The sequence below is a fragment of the Onychostruthus taczanowskii genome, unplaced genomic scaffold (assembly GCF_017590055.1).
Source record: "Onychostruthus taczanowskii isolate IOZ18803 unplaced genomic scaffold, ASM1759005v1 scaffold30, whole genome shotgun sequence".
Taxonomy (NCBI): domain Eukaryota; kingdom Metazoa; phylum Chordata; class Aves; order Passeriformes; family Passeridae; genus Onychostruthus; species Onychostruthus taczanowskii.
This window is the reverse complement of record NW_024500350.1, coordinates 5582163-5593367: the sequence shown is the minus strand read 5'-3', so window position 1 is coordinate 5593367 and position 11205 is coordinate 5582163. Positions and strand designations below refer to the sequence as shown.

Below are 11205 nucleotides of genomic sequence, written 5' to 3'. Positions count from 1 at the left end.
GAGAGCCGGGCCTGGTGAAGATGGCGGCGCTGTGCGAGAGCTTCACGCTGCGCGGGCCGGGCCCCGGCGGCGGCGGCCCCGGCCCCGGGCTGTGCCTGGAGCCGGGCCCGGACCGCGACCTCGTGCTGCTCACCGAGCGCGGCCGCGCCGCCACGCTCTTCAAGGTACCGCGCGCGCGTGCTCGGGGGGCGGCGGCGCCGCCCCGGGCAGCCCCGTTGTGGGGGGTGTGCCGGGCAGGGCCGGGGCCGCGCTGCTTCCCGCATTCCCTCTCCCCGGCCTGCCCGGGCCCGGCCCCGCTGTCCTCTGCCGCCAGCCCGGCCCGGCCGTGCTCTGCCCCCTGCGCTCCCCGCTGCTCCGCTCCCTCTGCTCGGGAACGCGCGGCGGCTCGGGCGCTTGTGCGTGTATCTCTCCTTTTGATAGCTGATATTCTCCCGTCCCCGTCCCAAGAAATACTTTCCCGAAGGCACAGCAACGTGTTCCCTCAGTGCCGGGTTCTGGGCTCTGAGCTCAGTGTCAGCTGCCGTCCTGCTGGCAGCAGGAAGACTTTAGTTTGCAGCACCTGAAAATGAAAATGTGTTCTGGTCTCTATTATTCAGTAGACCATAATAAGAAACTTAAAGGCAAGTATTTGAGTTTGTGTGTTTAGTTGACTGTCACATCCCCGCGGTTGGGGATTGTCGTGGCAGGACAAGCAGGAATGGGTCTAAAGTAGGTTTAGATTAGATATTGGGAAAAATTTGTTCCCTGTGAGGGTGGTGAGGCACAGGGTGCCCAGAGCAGCTGTGGCTGCCCCTGGATCCTTGGCAGTGTCCAAGCCAGGTTGGACAGGGCTTGGAGCACCCTGGGACAGTGGAAGGTGTCCCTGCCATGGCACAGAGTGGGACTTGGTGGTCTGTAGTCCCCTCCAACCCAAACCATGCCAGGATCTAAGTGGGTTGATGATACAACCTCCTTCGGGTTGTTCATTCCCACTGCCAAGACCGTATGTGACAGCACAAGTGTTGTAAACACACCCAGTGTGCTCTGGAGGGAGGAGAGGGGCTCCAGTGCCCTGGGCTGTGAATCACACAGAACAGGAGCTCAGACTGCTCTTGGTCTCAACAACTCACCTGGAAATAGGAAGGGGAAAAGCACAAGTCTGTGTGATTTTGTTAGTCAGTAAAAACAAATCACACTGGTGATAAAACGAGTATTTGCCCTTTGAAAAAGCCATGCCTTGTACCTGTGCTTCATGACATAACCCCTTCAGACTGTTATAGATCAAAGTTATTTCCTACATGAAAAGAAATCTAATTAATGTAGAGTTCTTTCCTGTTACTCTGAAATTGTTGGTGTTGGAGGTGTAAACAGGAATGCTCAAGAGGAATTTCTGAGTAAAGCACTTTCCATATTTTAACACTCTGATTCAGGTCAGATGTGGCTGCCTCGCATTTCCTTTCTGTCATGAGAGAAGTGCCCAAAGTGGTCTTTCAGGTGTTACATGTTGCATTGTCTTTGTTCTGACTGTAGATTTCGGATCAGAAGCCCCTGGGCTGTTGGTCAGTTAAACATGGGCAGATTCTCACCTGTCCTGTGGTGTGCAACTTTGAAACCCATGAGTACATTGCAGTTCACGACGACAAGGTGAGAGCCTTCATCCTTCTAGAGAGGGGAGAAGGAGTGGGTGGGCCCTCCTGAGGGAATGGAGGTAGGGACAATCAGCAGTGTGACATTTCTGGTTGCAAGCGTGGGGTGCCCTCAGCACTCTGGTGACCTGAGCAGCCTCTGTGCTGAGCACCGTGGTCTGGTGGCCCTTAGACACCGGAGATGCTCAGTGCCTGCTGCAGGCACTCCCGAAGGATGAGTTACTTCTGTTGCAGCCTGGGTGGCGTTGACAGCTGCATTGTCACTGTACTGGAATGGTTACAGTAGTTCACGCCCCCATCCTTGTTTTCCTGCTCTTGTTTCGCAGTTTAAAGTTTCTCTTGTGTTTATGTAGCATTTGCTTAGGTCGTGCTGAGCCTTTGGCTTTTCACTGCTGTTGATGAAGTATCACTCCTGGCCTTGCATTGCTTGTGAAAATCAGGCCATCTGTATCTCGCCTGTCTCCATCACTCTGATCTACTTTAATCCAGAGTTCTGCTGTGTCTTTTTCTTTATTCTCTCCTGTCCTTTCTTTCCAGCTCAGGATTTCTGAGCTTGGTTTCCATTCCTGCTGTTTCTGCTCCCCCCTGGGGCAGTTCCCACTCAGGTTACTATGAATGCTCCTTGTGTCCTGTTGCAGTTGCTGGTATTTTGAGTGCTGAGAAGTCTGTGTGTTACTGTTTTACCTAAAAATTATGCTTCTCTTAAAGGTTTTAAGAATATGGAAGAATGAAGACATGAACTTGGACAAAGCCTTTAAAGCAACAGTAAGTCTCCTTCAGCTGTTCTCTTTTATGTGTTTTGGATCTTTGTGGAGGGAAAAACTGCTTCAATTTTCATAGTCTTGGCCATATTGCATTTTAGCTTACCTTGTGCTTCATGATGTTGTGGAGTATTGCAAGTATTCTGACTTTATAATCAGAGTATTTCTCTTAAAGTGATTTTTATGCCAAGGCCAGCATTTCTGAGGACTTACTAAATATGGTTAGTTGTGTTCAGTTACAGATCTTTATGTTCTGCTGGTTGATGTGTTAAACATCACTTTGTGTGTTGCTGTGGCACAGCTGTATGACCTCCTGACCCTGTTATGTGTTTTCTGATGTGATTCAGGGATGTGATGCTCATCAGGACATTTTCCTGGCTTTTTTTTGGGTAGTGATTTGCATTATTTGTGGCATTTCAGCAAATCAGCAACGTTCAGATCTACGTTTCTAAGCGTCTTAAAGATTTGTAATTTTTCTGTTAAAAGTTTATTGGCAAAAGTGAGAGTGATGAGTAAACACTCAGTTTTCAGGGTAGTGTAGCAGAGAACAGAGTTTGTTTTTGTTCTTGCAGCTCTCAGCAGACGTGTACAGGATCCACTCCCTTCCCCAGGGCGGGCCGCTGGTGCTGTTCAGGGGAGGGGCGGTTCGGACACTGGATGTGCTCTTGGAAGCCCCTCAGCAGGAGATTGAGAACCTCATCTCAGCTGAGGTCATCAGGTGAGTGCTGCCGCTTTGTGGGGATTCTTGCTCGGGGGAAATGACTGTGATGATCAAAGTTGTTCCCTCTTTTGAGGAGATGGGGGAAAATCAAAGACTGAGATCATGGAGTTGGGTGTTTTCTCCTGACGCTTTGTTTTTAAAATCTTAGAGTTATTTATAGAGATTTCCTAAAAATCAGAAGGTGCCTAGTGTGTAGTGATATGGATTTATGTGTAAACCTAGAATTTGGAGGATGTTCATCCAGCTTTCTGATTTTAGGTGGAGTGGAGCTTTTATGGACGGCCAACAACCTGTCATAATTTTCACTACTGAGAAAGTGAGTTAAATACTTTTTGTTGTAAAAATTCTCATAGCAGGAGACCTGAGTGCTTTTTTCAAAATCCATTACTGCTTTCATTTGATTTTAAGAGCTTTCAGTGGAATCATTATCCTGATTTCATCAGCACAGCAGTTAAATGGAAGTTGTGTTGCATTCAGGGCTGAGAAGCTGGGCTCCTAGAACTGCAGAGAACAATTAATAAGATGAAGTACAGCAGACATTTTGTGACTCTTCATCACTCATTGTGAAGATCTATTGAATGGGATGTATGTTTCTAAAAAAGGAATTATACATGAATCTGTCTTTATGCAAATGCTTCTTCCTGTAAATCCATTTGTTGCATCAAATAAGAATTTTGTTTACTTGTTAGTCTGCAGACTACTCCAAATGATTCTGTATGTCCTATAGAAAACACAATTTCCTAATTTTCACAACATCCAAAGTTAAGCAGTACTGATACCTGAATTTGTTATATCTTCTTTGTGTAAATTAAGGGAAAATTTTCTTTTTTTATTTTAGGATAAGGATATTTTTGTCTACGTACAGAAACCTAAGCTGAGTGTGCTACACAAATACAAGCTTGAACGACAGAAACTAGCCATGCCACTGCGTTTCACAGCACATATAACAAACCAAACTGTCACACTTCTGTGTTTGTGTAAGTTCTGTTTGGTAATGGCTTGTGATAATGAAGCAAAGAACTGTATGAGAGGGCATCAAATGTTCATTTTTATTAAATGCTGTCTAATATTTTTAGTTTTTTAAACTTTCTAAAACAGCTACAAGTAGTAATGAAAGATTCCTGGTACTTTAATGGTTGCAAAGGCCAACTGTTCCTACCTGTGATCACTTGTACCCTGCAGATCTCACTGCACCTTTATTACTGTACTTTTATTTTGCTGCTTTGGATTTTAAGTCCCTTAAATATCCTGCATTAATTCTTCTTTTGGCTTAACTGGATATTGTGGGGGTTTTTTTTAATGTCCTTTTGCCATATGATATCAAACAGATTTTTTCCACAAAAAAAAAAACCTGGAAATGAGTGGTAATTTTTTCTTTTGACAGATTCCAATGGCTGTGTATACCAGGCTCTGATACCTCTACAACGAGATACTGAAGAAGAAAAGAAAGAAGAAATTTTGTCCAAGTCACTACTACTAAAACTTTCAGTATCTGGAGCAGCTCTGAAAGTAGCATCTTTAGTTGTCCTGGACAAAGACCACATTGCAGTGTTGGGCAGTCTGCCTGTACCTGGGCAAAAACCCAACGGTAACTTGAAAAATCATATTAAGATATTGTAAGGCCTAAAGTTTCCTTGGGCAAAGCACTGGGTGGGAAAGCTGTGCTGTCCCTCTTGTCCCAGCCTCTGGTTTAAAACTCTTCCCTGGAAAACCAACTTTTCTTTGAATTGAGATTTAACCTGAGTGATGTAATTGCTAGTGCTAAATACTGGCTGGGCTGTTTTGAAACAGTTATTTCTGTTTCCTCCAGCGTTTGTAACTGGAAGTAGCGAAGGCAAGCATAGTGCTTATGTTGCTTTTTGGTCTTACCTATCTGTTACTTCCCTCAGAGCTTCTGACAATATGGAATACAAAATTTCAGACGTTGCAAACCTCAAAGGAGCTGCCCATGGGGACCAGCGGCCAGGTAAAGCTCAGCCATGGCTTTGGGGTCCTTGAGCTTTGTGCATTTGACAGCAGGGAAGGGACTGTGGGGCTGCAGAGCTCTGCTGCTGCTGGAGGAGCAGTAATTGCAACTTCTGCAGCAGAATTAATAGTGACCAGTTGATGAGCACTTTCTTTCAGAATATTCATTGGGAGAGTGGTGGCCTGTAGGAATTTCTGTGATCGTTTAGTACTTGGTCACTTCTCATGATCATTATTATTTGGTGTGAATAAAATCACTGAACACAAAACCCAGCAGTGTCTGTTCTGTTCAGGCAATTTGCAGTTGAAGAACTAGATGATTCTGTGAACACCTGAGCAGCACTTCAAGCTATTCAAGAGTCAAATAAGTGAAATGACACCTAAGGAATAAATGCACTAGTGAACCAGAGCAGCTTTCTACTTTTGTCTTAAAATTGCACAAGAGGAAACTTAAAATGTGATTTTTTCAGAGGACTTAATGCCTTGGAGCAACCACTATATTTTGGGATATACCTGGAAAAATACTCAACACTTGTAATTTCTGCTGCTAACAAATGTTAAATCTACCGAAAATCATTCAAAATAATCTGATCACTGACTTCCAGTTGAAGTTTACAGTAAGGAGTTACACATGAGTGCAGGAACTCACTTTTCTGCTTATCTCATTTATGATACATTTTAATATTTTGCAGTTATGGTGTTATGAGGAAAAATTTTTTCTAATTCATGGGAAAGTGCTGACTGTAATTATGTACAAGTGTGAAACATCATCCTTGGCAGCTGCTGTGGGAAAGCTCAAGGACAGTCAAACCCTTGGTAAGATTTTTTTTTTTTACAATTACAGTGAAAAGATCTTATAAAAGGAAGATGTCTGAAATTGTATAAAAATTATTTTAATACAGTCCTATAAAATTAATTAATTGAATCTAAACAGCTTGAAGCAACTTCACACTGTACTGTGTTTCTGGCTGCTAAATTTACTGGTGCTGGGAACACCAAAGCACACAAATGTCTGAATTTATTGTGGCTTCACTTCACCTGGGTTGTCATTCAGATACTGGAATTACTGAGAGCACTGGAATGCTGGTGATGAATACTGAGAACAAAGTGAAGTGCTGTTTCCTAAAAAGCATTTTTGAAGAGTTTGTGGTTGGGTAGGGCAATGTCAAACCTTAGTTTGTGAACTTCAGTTTAAAATTGTAGTGTCATAGTGGTTTTAAACACTGCAGTGGTAAAACTTTGCAAGTAATGCTCAGGATAAATTGTGTAATAACTTACTTTTCTTGCTCCCAGAGGCAAAATGGAGAAACAGTATAAAAAAGGTCATAAAATTACCCGCTGCTGAAATAAAACTGGCAAATAAAATTGGCATAAAATCACTTGCATTATAGTTTAGAAAGTATCTATTGCCATAAGAAGTTGATGCAATGTTCATACTTCAATAAATGTGCTGTAAGTGTTATCTTAATGTAGTTTCATTTGTGTGTTCCCAGATGTGTCCTCGTTTGTGGACTGGAATACCCTGGAAGATGAAGAGCTGGTGGTTTCCCTTCAGTCCCAGGAGTCTGTAGCTCTGAAAGCAGAGTCCAGAATAAATGTGAGTTAGCATTAGGGTTGTTTGAGGTTGTTGTTTGTCTTGTCTCTTCCCCATGCTGCTACTCCTAGGTGTTGCAGCAGAAAGAAATTTCACTTTATCTGTTACTGATTGTTTCTAACACTGTTTCTGGAATTAGAGTTAGTAATTATAGTCTGGACAGCAAGTTGACACATGAAGTGTCCTTTTATCTTGCTTGAAATCCTTAAATTTTGGAGCTGAATAGTAACTCTGTGCTTTTCTTCACCACAGTTGAGATCAAGAACGAGCACTGTTGCTGGACAGTCAGGGACCTTGTCAGTTGAGCAGCTCTTGCTAAAACTCAAAGTAAGTAACCCAAATATCCTCAAGTAGTGTTTAGACACTCTCAGAATATTCTAGTTGTCTCTTAAGCTGTTACCTCTTGCACACATCAGGTTGACCAAGCTGCCTTGAACAGGTGAGATGAAGGATATTGTTGTTGTCATTCTTGTGCAAGAACAGCATTTGGGCATGGTGAAATTAAGTTTTGTCATAGGAGTGTGTTTTGTGAACTGTACATGGCTTAAAACAGCTGAGTTCTGGAAACTTGCACAAATTTGTTCATTTTTAATGACAGTCTCTTACAGTAAATAAGGGAGGATATTTCATCTGAACTTTGCTTGTTTAGGTTCTTATTTATGGCGTTAATTTTGTTGAAGGCATTTTGGCCCTAGGAAGTTGGAATTGTCAGGAATTCCACTGAATTCCTGGAATTCCAGTAAATTCAGCAATAAGCTCTTTAGTTCCTTTCTAGAACTTGCTGCAAGTGCTGTGATAGGTCACACAGGAAGGGAAACTTATCTACAGTTCACCTGTGGCTGGACACCTTGGTATTGTCACTGGTGTAACAGGTGATTAATCCACGAGCAGTTGCTGCTTGCCTGAATTCAGCGTGAGGAATTTCCTCATTTGGCTCATCCATGCTTGAGAAATCTGTCCTATCAAAACACACAGTGGTGAGGGATTTCTGTACATTTTTGTAACTTGAATTCCAAAACAGGTCTGGTTCTACTTGGTCTAATTAATGCCGGGGTAGTTCTCAAACACGTGCCTTGTACTTCTGAGTTGCACATTATTTGTCTTTTCCAGGGTGCTTCTAATTTTGTGGTGGAAATTGAGTTGAAAAAACTATTGGCGAGAGCACCGACCCTAGATCTGCAAGCTGCTATTGGCTGTGTGGTCACTGCCCTTACAGACAGATGTAAAGGAAATCCAAAGTACTACCCTCAAAGTTTGCTGCAGGAGATCGTTGAAACCCGGGACTTCTCCTACAGGTAGTGACTCTGCATTTTTTAAAGTGTAAGGAGTAGTCTTTAAAATTAAAAAAAGTAGAAATAAAGTTCTTTATAAGCTGCTCTTGAATTACCAGAATTTAGCACCAAAGGTGTTTACTTTCTGATGAAGTTGGTGTTTTGCATAAAAATCCATGCTGGGAGGAAGATTAGTACCACTACCTTAGTCACCAGTGTAGTTCTCAGTGCAACCTGTTAATTTCATATTCTTATAGTTTATGTCCGGATTTAATGGCTGTTGCTTTGGAGAAGAAAGACATGCATCTCTTACAAATCTGCCTAGAACGGTTTCCAGATATTCCTGAAGAAATTACTTATGCTTGCCTGACAGCATTTTTAAGGTAACTCGAAATCAGTCTCTCCTTTTTGTCTTCACCAAATTTTAGTCTGTTTTTGTTTTCGTAATCAGCTTCAAAGAGTTCATTATGTGCGTTGATGGCATTGCTGATTTTAAAGCTAATAATTAAAAGTATTAAATGTCTGAAATTTTCTTCTACAGCATGAGTGAAGACCATCTTAAAAATATAGATCTAAATCTAGATTCTGCCATCTGTTACGTCGATGTTGAATCGAACAATATGGAAGTTAAGACTGAAATTCTAGAAAATGGTTTCAGTGAAGAGATGGAGCAGGACATGTGTGATACCAAAATGCCAAAGGAAAGCCAGAGCGATGGGGAATCCTGCCCTGTTGGGCTCCAGAAGGCAGCACTGCTGTATCCTCTGCGTGGTGAAGGGAAGCCAGAGCGTTGCACGTGCTGTGCGTGTTTATATTTGGTATTGCCAAAAGGCACATCCTCTGTTGTTGCTGAAAGTTTGAGTTCTCATAAGAGCTGCTCCTACTCAGTAGAAAAGCTGTTTAAGATATAAGTAGAAACATTTAGCTTTTAGAATGTACCAATTTAAACTTAGTTTTATTACACTTCTGCAATAATTTTTCTCTACTTAAGAGGTATCAGTGCTTTGGATATTTGCCCATTAAAACACACCAGGCAGCTACACCCTTGCAGTGGACAGAACTGTTCAAGTTAAATCTTTCATTGTTCAGTTGCTGTAGATATTTCATGGTAGAAATAAGATTCAAATAGAACTTCTCACAAAAACCTGGAGAAATATTTTCTTCAGAATTCACTCTGGTTTGTAGAAACTGGTATTTTTCCTGCAATGTTATTCCCTTAATAGCACTGCACAGAAATGCTGTTCTCCATTCATCTTACACTGAAACATTTCTTTTGCCTCACCTGAAAAACCTTCCAGCTCAACAAGCTATTGTAAGTATTTTAACATTAAAAAGTGTTAAAACACTTATTATTTCATGGTGAAGGAAAGGGATGAGTTTTTTTTTTCTATTGTATATGAGAAATTCACCATTCTTTCAGGAGTCTGAATAACAAACTAATGCATGAAAATGAAATTAGGATGCCTCAAAAGATTTAATATTAAGGAATATCACATTTTTCCATATGCTTACATAATTTTCTTGATATTTCTAGTCATTGCTTATTTTAGAAGATGTAAGTAAGAAACTCTCTTTATGACCCAGCATACCTGGAAAAAGTTCATATTCTGTTAGCAAGTAATAATACCTTCCCTTGATTTAGATGTTTTTTAAGAAAGGACTGACTAAATTACTGTGTCTTTTTCCTATCACAAACAGAAGTTTAGAAAATATGAGAAACAAACTCAATATAATCCCAAATGTAATACAAATCTAGATCACCTCAGTTTAGGAAAGAACCCACCACACTCCCCTGTTTCTCAAAATCTGAAATATCACTTCAAGAACTATGTGTGTACCTGAGCATATGTGTGATTTTCCAGTGGTTTTAGAAAAACCCCACACATCAAAGCAAAGCTGATCTCAGCTCTGACACATCTCCTGGAACAGTGATTACCCCTGGATGTAATTTAGCCTGAATATTGCTGAGAATTTCATCCAGCTATGGGTGGTGTAAGAGAACCATAAAACTTGTTTTTAATGTTTAGTATACAGGCATCTATGTTGCATTCAAAAACAAAAAATAAATTTTAAAAAACCCTTATGACTATTACTGTGTGCAGGACAAAATCCCTTGGTCTGTTAAATGTTTGTCCTTTACAAATGTTCTGACTTTTCTACTTTCAGCTATTTCTCAGGTATTTATATTACCTGTATGTGAAATGCAGTGAAAAAGTTAACACCACTCTTCCAGGAGTACGCTCTCCCACAATAAATCAGGTGAGCAGCTCATTCTGTGAGCTGTGCTTCCTTCTCTTTCTGGGGTGTGTAACTGTGAGGAGTTGGGAATATCTAAAATCAGCTGACATCTGCATTCATTCTACAAGGACCTGTCTGTCAGTGTAACCTGTATGGAGTCAAATGTAACACTTCAACAATCAAAATACAAATATATCTTAAAATATGCTTGAACATATGAGCCCATGCATTTTGCAATAGAAGTTAATGTCCAGAGTTCAGCTTTTAAAGCCAAATGTGTGTTATTTCCAGACTGGGAAGTGTAAGTGGACTTTTCTTGTTTGTCTTCAGATCATGGATTGGATGTGCCTGTTGCTTGATGCTCAGTTCACTGTCATGGTGATGCTTCCAGAGGCAAAGGACTTGCTTTCAAACCTGCATAAGTTTGTGAGAGCCCAAGTAAGTTGCATCTTCTGGGATAATTATTTGATTTTCAGTTGGATTCAGAATATGGATGTTGAGAACAGGGGGAAACAGACAACAAATTATATAATGAATCAAATCATGTCTGTCCTCCTCTGTATGCTCCTTCCTGAGCATGAATTGCAGTTGCCTCTGTCTCATTTGGATTTCAAAAGCTGCTTTCTTTGGTTTAAATATCTTAAGCTGTGCAGAACCACAGACAGTTGCACAGTATGATGTATGAAAATAATTAAAATGTGTTTTACTGTAAATGTCTCTGTTTTCTTCTTTTCAGGTACGGTTCTACTCAGAACTCAACAAGATTGAAGGAAGTTTGCGGGAATTGCAAAGACTGAACCACCTGAGAGAATCTCAGACCTATTCTATTGAAGTGCTGGAAATCATTTGAATTTGAAGCTCATTAACACATTTATTTTGTATTGATTCCTTTTATGACAAGGATGTATTAGCACTCCATATTGGGGCTGTCAAAAGTTGTTTTCTACATAGGAGGAGCCTGGTTACTCTGTAGCTACATGGGAGTTGTAAGTTTGAACCTTGTGTATTAAAATCTCTCTTTTTGACTGGA

General features: G+C 41.2%; 1 protein-coding gene across 1 annotated transcript; it reads left to right on the top strand.

The window, feature by feature from the left end:
* Positions 1-11205, top strand: NOL11 (nucleolar protein 11). The gene is made up of 18 exons (XM_041409512.1): positions 1-164; positions 1510-1623; positions 2334-2390; positions 2959-3104; positions 3366-3423; positions 3946-4084; positions 4492-4695; positions 4997-5073; positions 5765-5888; positions 6566-6669; positions 6919-6993; positions 7777-7961; positions 8195-8320; positions 8479-8694; positions 9171-9249; positions 10104-10196; positions 10506-10613; positions 10912-11205. The coding sequence occupies exons 1-18, from the start codon at positions 21-23 to the stop codon at positions 11023-11025; spliced, it is 2163 nt and encodes a 720-aa protein (XP_041265446.1). The 5' UTR covers positions 1-20; the 3' UTR covers positions 11026-11205.